Consider the following 19,594-nt stretch of genomic DNA (forward strand, 5'->3'; position numbering starts at 1 on the left):
AACATTTCTAAAAACCTGTTTTTGCTTTGTCATTATGGAGTATTGTGTTTATATTGATGAGTGGAAAAAACAATTACAGCCTTATTCTAAATTGGATTAATCAAAATGTGGAAAATGTTGAGGGTTCTGAATACTTCCCGAATGCACTGTACATCCCTATTAGTGAGTTTCTCCTTTACCAAGATAATCCATCCACCTGACAGGTGTGGTATAATCAAGAAGCTGATTAAACAGCATGATAATTACACAGGTGCACCTTAATGCTGGGGGCGATAAAAAGCCACTCTAAAATGTGCAGTTTTGTCACATAATATAGTGTCACAGATGTCTCAAGTTCTGGGGGAGCGTGCAATTGGCATGCTGACTGCAGGAATGTCCACCAGAGCTGTTGCCAGATAATGTAATGTTAATTTCTTTACCGTAAACCTCCTCCAACACTGTTTTAGAGGATTTAGCAGTACGTCCAACCGGCCTCACAACCGCAGACCACATGTAACCATGCCGACCCAGGACCTCCACATCTGGCTTCTTCACCTGCGGGATTGCCTGAGACCAGCCAACAGAAGAATTTCTGCACAGTCAGAACCCGTCTCAGGGAAGCTCATCTGTGTGCTCATCGTCCTGACCAGGGTCTTGACCTGACTGCAGTTCGTCATTGTAACCGACTTCAGTGGGCAAATGCTCATCTTTGATGGCCACTGGCACGCTGGAGAAGTGTGTTTTAACGAATGAATCCCGGTTTCAACTGTACCGGGCAAATGGCGGACAGCATGTATTTGAGCGAGCGACTTGCTGATGTCAACTTTGTGAACAGAGAGCCCCGTGGTGGTGGGGTTATGGTATGGACAGGCATAAGCTACGGACAATGAACACAATTGCATTTTGTTGATGACAATTTGAATGCAGAGATACCGCGATGAAATCCTGAGGCCCATTGTCATGCCATTCATTCGCCGCCATTACCTCATATTTCAGCTGGATAATGCGCGGCCCCAAGTCTCAACGATCTCTACACAGTTCCTGTCAGCTGAAAATGTCCTAGTTCTTCCATGGTCTGCATACTCACCAGACATGTCACCCATTGAGCAGGTTTGGGATGAACTGGATCATGCAGCATGTTCCAGTTCCCACCAATATCAAGCAACTTCGCACAGCCATTGAAGAGTGGGACAACATTCCACAGGCCACAATCAACAGCCTGATCAACTATATGCGAAGGAGACGTGTCGTGCTGCATGAGGCAAATAGTGGTTACACCAGAAACTGACTGGTTTTCTGATCCACCCCACTATTTTTCTTTACGGTATCTTACCAAAAGATGCCAGTCTGTTTTTCAATCATGTGAAATCCATAGATTAGGGCCTAATATATTTATTTCAGTTGACTGATGTCCTTATATAAACTGGAACTCAGTAAAATGGTTGCATGCTGTGTTTATATTTTTGTTCAGTGTATTTTCACAGGTAGTGTGTACTGAGTGGTGTTCCTTAAGCTTACTTCAATACCCTATACCAGGGTAGGGTGTTAAAGGCCCAATGCAGCCATTTTTATATCAATTAAGTACCTTACTGTTATAGAGGTCACATTAAAAATCGACCAAAATAGTTTAAGCAAACAAGAAATTTGCTAGGACAGTCTGGAAGTGGTCTAAGTGGGGAGGGGAAAACTGAAAACTAGCAGTAATTTAAATTGAGGTTTGGAACTCTTAGTTATTGGTCTATTATCCAATTCACCGCATGGTGATGTCACCATGGAAAACAAACCCCTGCCCATACAAACCTGCTGATTAGAAAGTCCTGTGTAGATTGTATTTTTAACCAGTAACACTGATAAAAATAAAATTAAAACACATTTTTAGTCTGTTTCATCAGCTGTTGTACAAAATGATACAAAACACAGGAAAACAGAATTGACTGCACTGGGCCTTTAATGATGATGCCAAAGCAAGCATCACTATAAACAGATTGAATTTAAAGTCTGATAAATATTGTGAGGCCAACAAAACATATGCCGTGAAAAGCCATTTAATCATCTGTTTTGGTCAATGTATTGCATCTTGGGGAAAAGGAAGAAATGCTATGATGTGTTAAGGCAGTGAATGTAGAGAGTTCAAACAGACTCAACTGTCTCAGTATTCCTTTCATTGTAGAATGATCATCCATAATTTGAATCACAAAATGCGTCTTTGTACAATTGACTGTATTTAAAACTGACATATTTACAGTACATACGATAAAACATAATAGCTACATAATATTATTTGCAGCTTTGGTCAATTCTTAATTCTATTGTGACCCAACGCTAGAAAGGGGAAATCAGCAATAAGCAGTGTGCTCTGAGCCATTATGTGTACATGGCTCCATGCAGATCTTCCAGTCTGTTTTCCCTCTGTTTTCTCCTGTCCTGTAACAGACAGAAATGCTCCATTTAGTAACGGGTTGACGCTGACCATTCCTGTGTCCCAAATGGCACCCTATTCCCTATCCAGTTCACTATTTATTTTGACCATGGCCCATAGACCCCTGCATAGTTAATAGGGTGCCTTTTGGGACACATACCAAGTTTCAACTCTAAAAGGGAAAAGCACTTTGAATTCGATTTCCCAGGATAATGACTGATACCCTAGTTTCACACACACACCTTGTCCTTCTTGAACTCTTCATACTCTGGATTGTCGGTTGGTAGCTCGAGACGGCATAGCGGGCAAGAATTTGTCTGTGATGATAGACAGCAAGAGTTAGAGGGAATCTGCAAAGGTTATAGCCTAGTGGCTATAAGCTTTGGGCCAGTAATCGAAAGGTAACTGGTTCGAATCCCCAAGCTGACTAGGTGAAAAATCTGTTGAAGTGCCCTTGAGCAAGGCACTTAACCCCAATTGCTCTGGATAAGAGCGTCTGCTAAAAGACAAAAATGTAAATGTTATACACAGTGTAGAAAACATTATGAACTCTTTCCATGACAGATTATCCAGGTGAAAGCTATGATCCCTTATTGATGTCACTTGTTAACCCCATAAGATCCACGCCCTGCTGAGATCTAAATAAGCATAATGAAACAATCCCCATACAAATCTGCCAGTTTAAGCAAGAGATATGTTTTTTTTGCATTGGATGCATCTCAGTCCACCCCACCACATCCGCCAGAGTCGCACTTCCGCATCTACAGTGAAAGTTGACAAGATATAGAGCGGTGTTTGTCAGACCATGAGACTTCACAAAATCATCTGTAGCGTCAGAACGGTTAGGCAAAGTATTATGACCCAACTATGGAAAGAGGAGACTCTCACGAAGACAGGGTGTTCTCCGTTTTGATCTATAATCCCCACAAGCGTCTTGAGACTCGTCTGAAGTTGGTACAGCTGATCTGCCAACTTCTGCCTGTAGCGTCCTAACACTAATATGACCCCTCTGTGGAAAGGTGAGACTCGCATGAACATGGCTGTTGTTTTGCGCTAGGACACCCTCACAAGACTTGTCTGACGGTCCCCCAGTACCAGTTGATTTTTTTTAATGGAAGTACACTATACGATGCAATCGGAATGTATTCAGACCCCTTCCCCTTTTCCACATTTTGTTACGTTACAGCCTTAATCTAAAACAAAAATGTTGCAAATTAATTTAAAAAAATAACACTGAAATATGACATACATAAGTATTCAGACCCTTTGCTACGAGACTCAAAATTGAGCTCAGGTGCATCCTGTTTCCATTGATTCCTATAATTGGATTGGAGTAAAACTGTGGTAAATTCAATTGATTGGACATGATTTGGAAAGGCACACCTGTCTATATAAGGTCCCACAGTAGACAGTGCATGTCAGAGCAAAAACCAAGCCATGAGGTCGAAGAAATTGTCCGTAGAGCTCCAAGAAAGGATTGTGGCACGGCACAGATCTGGGGAAGGGTACCAAAACATTTCTGCAGAATTGAAGGTCCAAGAACACAGTGGCTTCCATCATTCTTAAATGGAAGAAGTTTGGAATCACCAAGACTTCCTAAAGCTGTTCGCCCAGCCAAACTGAGCAATCGGGGGAGAAGGGTCTTGGTCAGTGAGGTGACCAAGAACCTGATGGTCACTAAACAGAGCTCCAGAGTTCCTCTGCAGCACTCCACCAATCAGGCCTTTATGGTAGTGGCCAGACAGAAGCCACTCCTCAGTAAAAGGCAAATGACAGCCCGCTTGGAGTTTGCCAAAATGCTGCTAATGACTCTTAGACCATGAGAAACAAGATTATTTGGTCTGATGAAACCAAGATTGAACTCTTTGGCCTGAATTCCAAGCCCCACGTATGGAGGAAAACTGGCACCATCCCTACGGTGAAGCAGGGTGGTGGCAGCATCATGCTGTGGGGATGTTTTTCAGCGGCAGGGACCGGGACTCAAATGGAGCGAGGGAAAGATGAACGGAGCAAAGTACAGAGAGATTCTTGATTAAAACCTGCTCCAGAGTACTCAGGACCTCAGACTGGGGCAAAGGTTCACCTTCCAAAAGGACACCATCTCTAGGACAATGACCCTAAGCACACAGCCAAGACAACACAGGAGTGGCTTCGAGACAAGTCTCAAAGTACTTGAGTGGCCCAGCGAGAGCCCGGACTTGAACCCGTTCAAACATCCCTAGAGACCTGAAAATAGCTGTGCAGCAACGCTCCCCATCCAACCTGACAGAGCTTGAGAGGATCTGCAGAGATGAATGGAAGAAAGAGAAACTCCCCAAAAACACAGGCTGTAAGGCTGTAGTCACTGCCAAAGGTGCTCAACTAAGTACTGATTAAAGGGTCTGAATACTTATGTAAATGTGATATATAAATAAATGTTTAAAAAAACAAACACAAAAAAAACATTTTGTTTTGTCATTATGGGGTATTGTGTGTAGATTGAAGGGAAAAAACAATTTCATACATTTTAGATTAAGGCTGTAACGTAACAAAATGTGGGGGAAAAATCAAGGGGTCTGAATACTTTCCAAATGCACTGTATACAGTGCCTTGCGAAAGTATTCGGCCCCCTTGAACTTTGCAACCTTTTGCCACATTTCAGGCTTCAAACATAAAGATATAAAACTATTTTTTTGTGAAGAATCAACAACAAGTGGGACACAATCATGAAGTGGAACGACATTTATTGGATATTTCAAACTTTTTTAACAAATCAAAAACTGAAAGATTGGGCGTGCAAAATGATTCAGCCCCTTTACTTTCAGTGCAGCAAACTCTCTCCAGAAGTTCATTGTTGGATCTCTGAATGATCCAATGTTGACCTAAATGACTAATGATGATAAATACAATCCACCTGTGTGTAATCAAGTCTCCGTATAAATGCACCTGCACTGTGATAGTCTCAGAGGTCCGTTAAAAGCGCAGAGAGCATCATGAAGAACAAGGAACACACCAGGCAGGTCCGAGATACTGTTGTGAAGAAGTTTAAAGCCGGATTTGGATATAAAAAGATTTCCCAAGCTTTAAACATCCCAAGGAGCACTGTGTAAGTGATAATATTGAAATGGAAGGAGTATCAGACCACTGCAAATCTACCAAGACCTGGCCGTCCCTCTAAACTTTCAGCTCATACAAGGAGAAGACTGATCAGAGATGCAGCCAAGAAGCCCATGATCACTCTGGATGAACTGCAGAGATCTACAGCTGAGGTGGGAGACTCTGTCCATAGGACAACAATCAGTCGTATATTGCACAAATCCGGCCTTTATGGAAGAGTGGCAAGAAGAAAGCCATTTCTTAAAGATATCCATAAAAAGTGTAATTTAAAGTTTGCCACAAGTCACCTGGGAGACACACCAAACATGTGGAAGAAGGTGCTCTGGTCAGATGAAACCAAAATTGAACTTTTTGGCAACAATGCAAAACGTTATGTTTGGCGTAAAAGCAACACAGCACATCACCCTGAACACACCATCCCCACTGTCAAACATGGTGGTGGCAGAATCATGGTTTGGGCCTGCTTTTCTTCAGCAGGGACAGGGAAGATGGTTAAAATTGATGGGAAGATGGATGGAGCCAAATACAGGACCATTCTGGAAGAAAACCTGATGGAGTCTGCAAAAGACCTGAGACTGGGACGGAGATTTGTCTTCCAACAAGACAATGATCCAAAACATAAAGCAAAATCTACAATGGAATGGTTCAAAAATAAACATATCCAGGTGTTAGAATGGCCAAGTCAAAGTCCAGACCTGATTCCAATCGAGAATCTGTGGAAAGAACTGAAAACTGCTGTTCAAATGCTCTCCATCCAACCTCACTGAGCTCGAGCTGTTTTGCAAGGAGGAATGGGAAAAAATTTCAGTCTCTCGATGTGCAAAACTGATAGACATACCCCAAGCGACTTACAGCTGTAATCGCAGCAAAAGGTGGCACTACAAAGTATTAACTTAAGGGGGCTGAATAGTTTTGCACGCCCAATTTTTCAGTTTTTGATTTGTTAAAAAAAGTTTGAAATATCCAATAAATGTCGTTCCACTTCATGATTGTGTCCCACTTGTTGATTCTTCACAAAAAATACAGTTTTATATCTTTATGTTTGAAGCCTGAAATGTGGCAAAAGGTCGCAAAGTTCAAGGGGGCCGAATACTTTCGCAAGGCACTGTATATGTAGACTGTTTAGTGACATAAATAAGGGGTTAAATACATAGAAATAATCATGTTTCCTGATCTTTCAGATATAGGACAGACACTTCAGAACAAACTTCCGTTAGATTTTTTTGGGGGGCGGGGGGGGTGACTGTTCCATGTAGTGAATCTGTTATTAAATGCATTTGTATGGGCTATTATGTATGTTTAGTGCACTGTGTTCAAGTAATTAGTACATTAATTTGTACATACCATCAAACCTATATGTGAAAATGTATCCGTGTGTGTGTGTGACTAGTCAGTGGACAAGCCCTCACCTTCCCTAACCAGGGCAGGATACAACCAGAGTGAAAGAGGTGTTTGCAGGGCATCTCCCTCACTGTCTCTTGCTCCTCAAACTCCAGCAGACACACAGGACACTTCAGCCCTTTGTCTAGATGGGGGAGAGAGAGAGTTCAATCCCACAGTCTGAAACATCCACAGACAATTGACTACACTTGCAGACTACAGAGGAAGTCGTGCTTGCCATTATAATGATTTAAAATGAAATTTGGTACCACGTGAGACAGCATAGCATTTTGATAGTAGCATATAATTCCCAAATGTTTTTCACAGGTAATTAGCTAGAGGGTAGCTTATTCGTGCAGCAGGACTCACCTGCTTGCTCTGGGGATATGACAACCACAGGTAAGGTTTGGACAGCTGTTTTAGCAGCTGGGGGAGGAAGACGCTGGTCCCAGTCCGACAGGTCAAACGCTCCCGAGTCAATGTCGAGGCCCTGCATCAAAGACCTACACAGAGGTCAACAGGCAATGTAACAGTAGGTGGTGGTAATGCACAATAACGTTGGATGCGAACCACCGATAAACCCCACCAAAGAAAAAGAACAGGCAATGTCAGCACAGATATTTCACTGGATGTATAAATGTGAAGCATCCGCTTGGCATTTCCCCTCATTACTAAATATTGTAGTGAGAAGAAGCCCAATGCCCGGCAGAAGATGGAACAAGATAGATTTTAGCCGACATTCTGCAAAGTTTCTCATCAATGAAAAAAAATGATCTCAAAGTTCTGTTCCCTAAACTAAAATCTGTTATGAACAGAGTGGATTAAGTTTTGTAGACTTTACCCTTTGCAAAAGTTCGTGATTGGCTCTGCCTCTATTGCTTGTTCTGTACACTATGACTAATTTGTTAGATCTTTGAATCTCACCTGGCCAGTTCTAGTAGTGCATTCTGACGGTACTGTTCTTCGGGATTCGTTGGTTCACAGTCATGTTCATCAAAATAAGAAGCCATCTTCAGAATACCAATCTGTGGAGCGTCAATCAAACTATTTTCCTTAGCCACATTAGCTAACCATGAAGCTAATTTAATTTGACTCTTTTTGAATTTACTAAAAAGAGATTGAGCAAAATGACACTCAAAGCCCAAGCTACCTTCCGACCTCGAGTTGATTCGATAACGTTAGCAAGCTAGCTACACAGTTAGCTAGTTAGCTAATTCATTTAGCTAACCCCTATACTACTCAACCACTCTCTCATTGAGCTGTTTTAGCCAACTTGTCGAATACACAGAAATGTCCGTGAATACACGGTGCTATACTGCGACATCAACTTAAAGTCACACAAAAGTTGACTTACATTACCTGTGTTTTGTCATAACCTGAAATGTGCAGCAACTAGCCAGCTAGCTACACCACACTGTCTACCGGGTATGACAATGCACCATCACGTGACTTTTATCCGTCCTATCACACATTATGTGTGGGTGGGTGGGGTTCAGGATCTCTTTCTCTCGATTCAATTCAAAGGGCTTTATTGGCATGGGAGACATGTTTACATCGTCAAAGCAAGTCAAATATATAAAAAATAAAAGTGAAATAAAACAATACAAAATGAACAGTAAACATTACACACACAAAAGTTCCAAAGGAATAGAGACATATCAAATGTCATATTATGGCTATGTACATTGTAACGACGTGCAAATAGTTACAGTAAAAAAGGGAAAATACATAAACATAAATATGGGTTGTATTTACAATGGTGTTTGTGCTTCACCGTTTTCCCTTTTCTTGTGGCAACAGGTCACAAATCGTGCTGCTGTGATGTCACATTGTGGTATTTCACACAGTAGATATGGGAGATAAACTTGATTGTTTTCTAATTCTTTGTGAGTCTATGTAATCTGAGGGAAATATGTGTCTTTAAAATGGTAATATATTTGGCACAAGGTTAGGAAGTGCCGCTCAGTTTCCACCTCATTTTGTTGCACATAGCTTGTCTTCTCCTGAGAGCCAGGTCTTCCTACGGCGCCCTCCCTCAGTAGCAAGGCCATGCTCAATGAATCTGTACATAGTCAAAGCTTTTCTTAATTTTGAGTCATCCACAGGGGTCAGGTACTGTGTACTTTCTGTTTAGGGCCAAATAGCATTCTAGTTTGATCTTTTCTTTTGTTAATTGTTTCAAGTAATTATCTTTATGTTTTCTCGTGATTTTGTTGGGTCTAGTTGTGTTGCTGTCCTGGGATTATGTGGGGGCTGTTTGTGTTTGTGAACAGAGCCCTAGGACCAGATTGCATAGGGGACTATTCTCTAGGTTCATCTCTCAGTTGGTGATGGCTTTGATAATTAGCGGGTATCGGCCTAATTCTGCATGCATTATTTGGTGTTTTACGTTTTTTTTGTGGAGGAGGTTTTTGCAGAATTCTGCATGCAGAGTCTCTTCTTGCCTTGTTTCATATCGTTCACAGCTTTGTGGACGTTACCTGTGGTGCTGATTTTTAGGCTGAGGTATGCATAGTTTTTGTGTGTCTAGATGGAATTTGTTGTCCTGGTAACTGGACCTTTTTCGGAATCTCTCTCTCTCTCTCTCAAATAAAAAGTAACTTTATGGTGTACAACTGTCAGTTGTACATGTAACGGATGTGAAATGGCTAGCTAGTTAGCGGTGGTGCGCGCTAATAGCATTTCAATCGGTCACTCGCTTTGAGACCTTGAAGTAGTGGTTCCCCTTGCTCTGCAAGGGCCGCGGCTTTTGTGGAGCGATGGGTAACAATGCTTCGAGGGTGACTGTTGACGTGTGCAGAGCGTCCCTGGTTCGCGCCCAGGTCGGGGCGAGGGGACGGACGTAAAGTCTACACTGTTACATACACACAGTTCAAAAAAAAGATTCTCTGCAGATATATCTGGTCAATTCCTTTTATTTTACAATGCACTACAGTTTTACATATATATTTCAAATACTAGCATGTCAAGAGTAAACAACAAAAGGGCAAGGGAAGTCTGTAACAAATATAAAATACAAAAAACAGATATTGGACAACTCAAGATATGTGATTTCTCAGCACTGTTTTTTTGATACTGTACACATTGATTACCTGTAAGACAATGAATGAAAAATTAAATATAAATATTCACACTGCATTGCCCAAATTGGCCTCAAACATAACCGCGTTTTATGTACATATCAAAATTATGTGCATTTTCATATATTTCTTTGGACTGTAAAAACAAAGAATGAAATTATGAGAAGAAATTACTCAAAACATTTAATGAGAAATATAATTATGTGATGTCCCCTTACAGCTTAAATGGAATACTTTGAAACGGTCACACAATTCATCCAATGGGGATTTTTTACATTCCAAAGGCACAATATGTTTAATTTGAATTGACAAAACATTCACCTATACCAAATCTTATGGTGAGGCTGAAGCATTTCTGAGTATGAATGTGAAACCAGTGAGCCTGACCAACTAGGGCCAGTTGAAGATGATGCCGAATGGGGAAGCAGCTGAGCTGGTGATGGTACCATTTCATTCAACGATCTACACACAGATCACAGAGCCTGAAATGCCTCTAAAAACAAACAATATCACAGATAGCATAGTTCAGAAAAGTCAACCCACAAAACCTAGTTTGAGCTTAGGTGGCAAACCTACAGCCTGAGTGCCAGTCTGTTTGTGCCATCATCATGCCAACTCCTTGTCACTCATTATCATGCCAAATGTTTGGCTTGACAATGACAGCAATGTATTTGACAAAAGCACAAACAGATCTGGGACCAGGCTAGAAAACCTCACTCTTTATCTTCCGCCACTATTTCTGTCTTGACTGACTCCTTATTTCCTCTGAGGTCTCGCCTGCCCCTGTGTCTATCTCCATCCTCCATCTTCATTTCTTCCATGTCTTTTGCTCTGACAGACAGTCTTGGATCCTAAGGCCCTGAGGTGGGTTGCCCTGCAGCAGGTTGCTCTCCGTTGTCAGGTCCAGATGCTGACCATACAATAATCCCAATGATGATGGCTGCCATGACGACCCCTACGCCAGTCAGCAACACTTTCATCTTCATGTGTTCCCACCACTTCTGCTGTTTCACTTTCCGAGCAGACTTTGAGAAAGCTTTACTCTGAAATCACATCATCATAAGATGTTAAAAGTTAGTCCGATGTTCATGCCAAGACCCTATGCCCCCCCCCCCTCCTGAATATGAAGTGTATTCTATATATCTGCAATTGAGGCTGCGCTGCATTGTATATATTTTAAACTCCAGAAAGAAACTATTATGTCATGAAACCCACAATTTTCGGACAATTCGGTAGACAGAAGTCTTTAGTTACAGTGCACACTACTTTCTCAATGTTTTTTCCAAAGAATCTAGACTGGTGTTTTTTTTTCTTGGCACTGCTGTTTTGTTTATCCCAGTTACCCAGTCAGCCAGCCAGCAAGTCCTCAAAGAACTATGACTGTGTCCCACATGGCACCCTATTCCCTTTATAGTGCACTATTTTTGACCAGAGCCTCGTCAAAAGTAGTACACTATATAGGGAATATGGTGTGATTTGGGGCACAGCCACAGTCAGCCGCTCAGTGCGTTCTCAGAGAACTACAGCGCATTCGGGAACTATTCAGACCCCTTTACTTTTCCACATTTTGTTACGTTACGGCCTTATTCTAAAATGTATTATACACACAACACCCCATAATGACAAAGCAAAAAAAAATTTTTTAATTTTTTAATTTTTTTTACAAATGTATGAAATTTAAAAAAAAACTGAAATAGACATTTACATAAGTAATCAGACCCTTTACTCAGTACTGTGTTAAAGCACCTTTGGCAATGATTAAAGCTTTGAGTCTTCTTGGGTATTACACTACAAGCTGTGCACACCTGCAGATTCTCTCAAGCTCTGTCAGGTTGAATGGGGAGTGTCGCTGCATAGCTATCTACAGGTCTCTCCAGAGATGTTCGATCGAGTTCAAGGTCTGGCTCTGTCTGGGCCACTCAAGAACATTCAGAGACTTGTCCCGAAGCCACTCCTGCGTTGTCTTGGCTGTGTGCTTAGGGTTATTGTCCTAATGGAATTTGAACCTTCGCCCTAGTCTGAGGTCTTGAGTGGTCTGGACCAGACTTTCATCAAAGATCTCTCTGTACATTGCTCCGTTCATCATTCCCTTGATCCTGACTAGTCTCCCAGTCCCTGCTGCTGAAAAACATCCCCACAGCATGATGCTGCCACCACCATGCTTCACTGTAGGGATGGTGCAAGGTATCCTCCAGACGTGATGCTTGGCATTCAGGCCAAAGAGTTCAAACTTGGTTCGTCAGACCAGAGAATCTTGTTTTTCGTGGTCTGAGAGTCCTTTATATTCCTTTTTGCAAAATCCAAACGGGCTGTCATGTGCATTTTACTGAGGAGTGGCTTCTGTCTGGCCACTCTACCATAAAGTCCTGACTGGTAAAGTGCTGCAGAGATGGTTTTCCTTCTGGAAGGTTCTCCCATCACCACAGAGGAACTCTGGAGCTCTGTCAGAGTGACCATCGGGTTCTTGGTCATCTCCCTGAACAAGGCCCTTCTTTCCCAATTGCTCAGTTTGGCCCGGGCAGTCAGCTCTAGAGAGAGTCTTGATGGTTCCAAACTTATTCCATTGAAAAATGGAGGCCATTGTGTTCTTGGGGACCTTCAATGTTGAAGACATTTTTTGGTACCCTTCCCCAGATCTGCGCATCGACACAATCCTGTCTCGGAGCTCTACGGACAATTGCTTCAACGTCATGGCTTGGTTTTTGCTCTGAGATGCACTGTCAACTGTGGGACATAATATAGACGTGTGTGCCTTTCCAAATCATGTCCAATTAATTGAATTTACAGGTGGACTCCAATCAAGTTGTAGAAACATCTCAAAGATGATCAATGGAAACAGGATGCACCTGAGCTCAATTTCAAATCTCATAGCAAAGGGTCTGAATACTTAAATAAGGTATTTCTAAAAATCTGTTTTTGCTTTGTCATTATGAGGTATTGTGCGTAGATTGATGAGATTAAAAAAATAATTATATTTTAGAATAAGGCTGTAACATAACATAACACATAACTCCCCAGCCGGCCTGGCTGGGGAGTGATGTGGGAACGCTGCGACCTGGTTGGTTGACCCCAGGGTTGACCAGGACGGACATGTGCCCTGTGGCACGTCCTGGACACCCCTCTCATAATACAGAGGGAGACCAGTGGGTTTCATTAATCTTACAACAATAGGAAATACCTTTCTAAAAATATCACTGCAAACCACAATCAGGATGTAAATTGTCCATTATTTTTCGCCTCCAACTCCACCTAACGTGTATTTATAGACAGCAATATGCCATTTCCTGGCTATTCCCTGGACTCGTATGGAACATTGGAAAACTACCATGAGACACACCAAAGAAGAATTCCAAAGGAGAAATCTTTTGTGCTATTGTGTCTCTCTGAAACCCACCTAAGGTTTTACCGGTATTATAGCATTGCAATCATCAAGGTACGGCTTTCAAAGTCAGTATCTTAAAATTATGTTTGTGTTTTATATTAAATCATGATTTGGTTCCATTAAGACGTCTCTTATTACACCTTTTAATTTAGGGTACGTCCCAAATGGCACCTTATTCCCGATATAGTGCACTTCTTTTGACCAGAGCCCTATAGGCCCTGTTCAAAGGTAGTAGACTATCGAGGAATATGGTGCCATTTGGGGAGTACCCATAAAGTACAACAATCACCTTCTCCAGAAGTTCGTCTGCCCTGTTATCAAGATCTCCCAGCTTGCCTGACCTCTCGGCAGCCTTGTTGAGGTTATCTAGCATGATCACCTTCACCTCCTCCACCTCATCCTGGGCTTGCTGCAGGCGGTTCTTCCCATTCTCCTGAACACACAACAAACAAGTTGAGGTTAATGGAAGATACATCCTGGTAAGGCCACATGACTTAGTTGGAACCACTTCTGATTTTGTGCATATTTGATGTATGATTTACAAGTATTTGAATAGGGGTAGGTACAGACACATTGATTGACACAATGAATAGCTCACATACATTTTTTCAACATCTGTCCCCGTCTTTGTGTTACCATGTTAAAGGTGATATTTTATATAATTAACAACAGCGCATTGTTCACATTAACATTAATTATTAGTCATAATGGCTGAGAGATTAAGCTTCCATAGGGGGAAAACAGGACAGAACAGGAAGATGACGGCCAACAACTGATCTGGGGCAGGTGAGCCTGGACATCTGGATGACTTGGACGGTTCTGTTTACTGTAAGCTCTGACTTTCTGAAGGAACATGGTGGCACGCTACAGCTTTACAAACAAATAACCACTTTAGCCTGGGGGAACAAAGGTTGGGCAACCCACTGTGACAATGACACTCTTGCGTGCCACCAAAATCTACTATAGCGGCCACATCCTAACCGTGAGATGTGCACGCTTCACTTAACTTTCAGGGAAATACATTGATTGATATCAACGGAAGGCTTGAACGAAGACTCACAAATCTCAAGATAGGATTCAAGCCTACATGTACTGTAGGTGAATAAGAAGGCCTACTTAAAACAGGATATTTAGGCAGTATAATAATAGACTGAACATAACATAATTTATATCCTGACGGGACTATCCCTGCCTTTTTTCCCTCTGTGCCGGACAGGGAAGTGAGTGTTTCAGCAGTCAAGGATGCTGACTGCGCTGACACTTACAGGAAACCAAGAGAACAAACAAAACAAGTACAATCTCAGTGACTCCATATCTCACTGTTAATAACACCCTTTCAGACTCACAGAACCGGAATGAGATATGGCCAGGTTAGAACACTAGTTCAGTGCCCTCGTAGAGACAAGTTAGGACTAGCTGTTATACATTACCGGTCAATACATCATGAGTTATACAAGCTTTAATGAAAGGTGCATTTCTTTCCCATTTGTATTTACTATTACAGCTGTCATATGGTGAATAGGCTACTGGATTGCTTTGGTTAAATTGGATTGAAACATACATTTTGAGGAAATGCATTTCACTGTTTTAGTTCGGCCCTCACCAATTAAGTTTTCATAGCTGAGGAATAGTCTGTGTTTAAAAATCAACCGGCGACAAAATCTTAACACAGGAACTGCTGCCTTTTCCAGTTCTCCTCCTTGCTTCCTTCCTCCCTTCACTCCCTTCCTCACTCACTCACTCCAGCCTCAACAGAGTACCTAGCATTTAGCTAGGAAACCCCCTCTCACAAATCGACAATATGTATTTTTACATGTCTCGTTCAATCAAGCAGACAGGGATAGTCTGCTCATGGACTTTACAGATATGTATAGGATAGACTAACAGACCTGGGTCTATAACTGTTATCCACAGAATACACATTGTAATTTCATCAACTAGCATAATAGAACATATCTAACCATTTAAGTTTGGTTGATTGAGTGCTACTCTAATTTATTAACCTGACCCTCTAAAGACACTTACAAACCATTTTCATAAAAACTCACATGGGTCTGTATAAAATAATCTATTTGCATGAATTTGTTTGAATTGTGTATGATCTCTCATAAATTAAAACCAAAACTAAAATAAAAAAGGCAATATTATGACTGTAGCACACGGCCTTTAAATAAGGTGTATTTTACATCAAATCAGTCAAGTTCAATGTGGGAAAACGGTCTAATGTAATTCAACGCAAGGCTGTAGCTTAATGTAGTGACAGTCACAACAACAACAAACGCGTCTTAGCCTACGGGTACCGTGTGTGCAATAGGTGCAGAAACTAAATTATGAAAACATAAACATATTAATATACTATTTTTTATTCTTTAATTTGCTGAAAATAAAAATATATATAAACTTACCATTGTTCTCCCGTCACTATCTCTATTCCTGTCCAAAACTGTCACCGAAACCAATGCATTGAGAGGAGCGTCTTGGCATAAACCTTTGTGTCAGAACAAACGTTGCGTTTAACCAAGGTGGCTTTCAGATATCGCAAAGTTGATTTTCACCCTCTCTCATTTGTAGTTGATTATAGTTAGTTTCTATCTTTCTTTTAGTCGATATTCTTTCTTTTTCCTGGTCTGGTCTCTCACGCTTTCACTGCAGTCTGCTGGTCGGGTCGGGTGACACTTTCCCACACTACCCCTATCTGGAAGTCAACAGAACAGACCCTTTGACGTCGTGGCCTTACGTCACTGTATTTGAATGATGGGTATTTGATCATGGATCAGACTTCCTAGGTGAAAGGGAAAAACGTACACCTCGCCTATACCATTTAAACTTCCCCTACTCTATTGTAGAGTCTTGTAAATGATATATTCATATTCAGCCATTTACTTTGACTTTTCTTTCACCACAGCCTACTATGACAGTAGCTAGTCTAATGAGTATATGGCCATAGTCAGCCTTTTGATTAAGCATCAAACGCATAGAAGGGATTGAAAACAAAAAAAACACACAATGTAATGAAATTAAAAATTTTAGGACACTTTGGTAGCCATTCAACAGGCTCCAAAACTCAAACAATGGGGTCCCAGTCTGTGTTCACTGTCACCAATGATCAGTATATGGTGGCTCTCAGTGGTGGAAAAAGTACTCAATTGTCATACTTGAGTAAAAGTAAAGACACCTTAATAGAAAATGACGAAAGTAAAAGTGAAAGTCACCCAGTAAAATACTACTTGAGTAAAAGTCTAAAAGTATTTGGTTTTAAGTATACCTAAGTATTAAAAGTAAACGGAATTGTTCAAATGTACTTAAGTATCAAAAGTAAAAGTATAGACCATTTCAAAATTCATTATATTAAGGAAAACAGATTGCACAATTTTCTGATATTTTTATTGATGGATATCCAGGGGCACACTCCAACACTCAGACATAATTTAGAAACAAAGCATTTGTGTTTAGTGAGCACCAGATTAGAGGCAGTAGGGATGACCATGTATGTTCTCTTGATAAGTGTGTGAATTCGACCATTTTACTGTCAAAATATAACAAGTACTTTTAGGTGTCAGGAAAAGTTTAAGAAAGAAAAAGTACATAATTTTTCTTTAGGAATGTAGTGAAGTAAAAGTAAAAGTTGGTAAAAAAAATATAAATAGTAAAGTACAGATAGCCAAAAAAACTACTTAAGTAAAAATACTTAAAAGTACTACTTAAGTACTTTACACCACTGGTGGCTCTGAAAACATGGTGTTATAGGCAACCAACTTCCATCCAAAATTCCTTGTTCATTCTAGCTGAACCCAAAAAGGTCAATGTGTGGTTTCCTTACTCTGTTATACTTCAGTTATAATACATAACAAATAGCGCTAGCCATAATAGTTATGGTTGATGAAAACCTACATTCCACTTATGACAACTGACATACAGTAACAGAGTCATAATATTACACTTTCAAACAGGACATATAAGAGAGGAAGCGAGGAGTGGAGTTAGAGATCACAAACCACACTTGAAAAAATAAACATGAAATTGAAAGTGAAGTAATAACAGTAAGAGGAAGTAGAGCTTTTCTCACAGTTAAACAAACAACAAAAAATGTATATTCCATTTGCTAGTGACTGCCCAACATTGCAGTAGGGACTTGCAGTCAGAGTAATTTGATCACTGAGTTGAATGCATATTATTTCATGACTTCAACATAACAACTATTCCCCTGTCAGGATTGTGAGACATAAAACCAAAACAGGAACACGAATGTGAACGGAAACCACGCTTTTTGTCAGATTGCACTATACATGTATATGCTTGGTATGTTTGTAATCAAGGTCATGCAAGACGTCTGTGGTCCTCCAATATGACATTAATTAAAGCAACACTAACATTAGGTTTTCATATATGTTCATTAACTGTCCTTTAATTAAAATGACACTAAAGAAAAAATAAATAGGTTACCTAAGGAGGCAGGATTTTCTCTGGATCGCCGCCATCTGTCAACATTGACTTAATGGTAAACATGAATAAGAGCTATAACCCTGGCTGCCTACCTTGGCTTTATCAGAGCAGATTAGAATTGACCCCAGGGTTGGGCCCCTGATTGTGTTGGGGGCAGGGATGGACTGGGACCTCCAAGTAACACACTGCTAATTTTCCCCTTGAGGCCACCATTATTAGGCCATTAATGATAATTCTATGCAAAACCCCCAATTTAGACTGATCCACTGGGTTAAAGATGGACCGGCCCATCATGGCATTTACCTATACTGGCTAATGGCCAGTATGTTTCTGTATGAGGGTAGATGACAGCCACCACGTGAGGCTGTGCCATGTCGTGTGGTACTAACCAGACTCTCTCAGGCCCGGTTTACAATTGGTCAATTCTGGGTCGGCTCCACACCAACACAAAGAACATATTCAGCCCAGTCTGGCCTCCCTCTCCATCATTGTGTAATATGGAGAACTTAGGATGATGTTATGCTGTGTTCAAAACAACTGGGAACTCAGAAATCATATACTTACGACTTCAGTGCATTCAAAACAACTGGGAACTCTGGGGAAAAAAACAAGCTCTGACTGGGAAAAATCTATTTGAACGGAATTCCAACTCAGGAACTCGGGCCTCTTTTTACAGCTCCGACTTTCCTACCTGAAGATTACGGGTGTCAGGACTTGAGTTCAAAACTTGTTTGACTTACCAGTTGTTTTAAATGCACCATTAGTCACAGCCACATAACTTCAAAACAGAATCCGGACAGAATGCCTACTTACCATTTCCTATATAGTATAAATGGGCTCTCACTTTCTAACATCAGAATCTGTTGTTTCAGGATCTCATGATGACTGGTCATGTGTGTAAAATGTCATGTGAGAAGCTCCATGTTAATATAATATTTGCACTTTATCAAATCAAATGTCGGAGTGACATAGCCTAAATACAGTAGAATAGAATACAGTATATACAGTTGAAGTCGAAAGTTTACATAGATTTAGGTTGGAGTTATTAAAATTCATTTTTCAAGCACTCCCACAAATTTCTTGTTAACAGACTATAGTTTTGGCAAGTCGATTAGGACATTTACTTTGTGCATGACACAAGTCATTTTTACAACAATTGTTTACAGACAGATTTCACTTATAATTCACTGTATCACAATTCCAGTGGGTCAGAAGTTTAAATACACTAAGTTGACAGTGCCTTTAAACAGCTCAGAAAATTCCAGAAAATGATGTCATGGCTATAGAAGCTTCTGATAGGCTAATTGGCATCATTTGAGTCAATTGGATGTGTACCTGTGGATGTATTTCAAGGCCTACCTTCAAACTCAGTGCCTCTTCGCTTGACATCATGGGAACTTCTTGGAGAAACGTCCTCTGGTCTGACGAAACAAAAATAGAACTGTTTGGCCATAATGACCATCGTTATGTTTGGAGGAAAAAGGGGAGGCTTGCAAGCAGAAGAACACCATCCCAACCATGAAGCACGGGGGTGGCAGCATCATGTTGTGGGGGTGCTTTGCTGCAGGAGGGAATGGTGCACACCACAAAATAGATGGCATCACAAAGAATAAACGATGTGGATATATTGAAGCAACATCTCAAGACATCAGTCAGGAAGTTAAAGCTTGGTCACAAATGGGTCTTCCAAATGAACAATGACGCCAAGCATTACTTCCAAAGTTGTGGCGAAATGGCTTAAGGACAACAAAGTCAAGGTATTGGAATGGCCATCACAAAGCCCTGACCTCAATCATCTAGAGAATTTGTGGGCAG

The 19,594-nt window shown here is 40.9% G+C and overlaps 2 protein-coding genes across 4 annotated transcripts; both read right to left on the bottom strand.

The window, feature by feature from the left end:
* Positions 1–1,904: 1,904 nt before the first annotated feature.
* On the bottom strand, positions 1,905–8,340 carry rnf181 (ring finger protein 181). 3 transcript variants are annotated; one of them, XM_029678499.2, is made up of 6 exons: positions 8,234–8,340; positions 7,799–7,899; positions 7,244–7,377; positions 6,904–7,019; positions 2,641–2,715; positions 1,905–2,403 (listed from the first exon to the last, which is right to left on the bottom strand). In XM_029678499.2, exons 2-6 carry the CDS (start codon positions 7,882–7,884, stop codon positions 2,344–2,346), a joined length of 471 nt encoding a protein of 156 aa, XP_029534359.1. In that variant the 5' UTR covers positions 7,885–7,899; positions 8,234–8,340; the 3' UTR covers positions 1,905–2,343. The 3 variants fall into 3 exon arrangements, with proteins under 3 accessions (XP_029534359.1, XP_029534360.1, XP_064882830.1); XM_029678500.2 differs by having other exon boundaries at positions 8,229–8,328; XM_065026758.1 differs by having other exon boundaries at positions 7,799–8,309.
* A 1,433-nt stretch (positions 8,341–9,773) lies between these two features.
* On the bottom strand, positions 9,774–16,040 carry vamp5 (vesicle-associated membrane protein 5). Its single transcript, XM_029678501.2, has 3 exons — positions 15,742–16,040; positions 13,626–13,769; positions 9,774–10,997 (listed from the first exon to the last, which is right to left on the bottom strand). The coding sequence occupies exons 1-3, from the start codon at positions 15,742–15,744 to the stop codon at positions 10,806–10,808; spliced, it is 339 nt and encodes a 112-aa protein (XP_029534361.1). The 5' UTR covers positions 15,745–16,040; the 3' UTR covers positions 9,774–10,805.
* Positions 16,041–19,594: the final 3,554 nt, after the last annotated feature.

This window comes from Oncorhynchus nerka, linkage group LG13 (genome assembly GCF_034236695.1).
Source record: "Oncorhynchus nerka isolate Pitt River linkage group LG13, Oner_Uvic_2.0, whole genome shotgun sequence".
NCBI classification, from domain to species: domain Eukaryota; kingdom Metazoa; phylum Chordata; class Actinopteri; order Salmoniformes; family Salmonidae; genus Oncorhynchus; species Oncorhynchus nerka.

Coding starts and splice junctions, on each gene's coding strand:
- vamp5 (XM_029678501.2), bottom strand. Junction 10,998..13,625: donor CAGACGAACTTCTGGAGAAG/GTGATTGTTGTA, acceptor ATGTGATTTCAG/AGTAAAGCTTTCTCAAAGTC.
- rnf181 (XM_029678499.2), bottom strand. CDS start 7,884: ATGGCTTCTTATTTTGATGAACATGACTGTGAACCAACGAATCCCGAA. Junction 2,716..6,903: donor TCCTGCCCTGGTTAGGGAAG/GTGAGGGCTTGT, acceptor CTATCATCACAG/ACAAATTCTTGCCCGCTATG. Junction 2,404..2,640: donor AAGAGTTCAAGAAGGACAAG/GTGTGTGTGTGA, acceptor TGTCTGTTACAG/GACAGGAGAAAACAGAGGGA.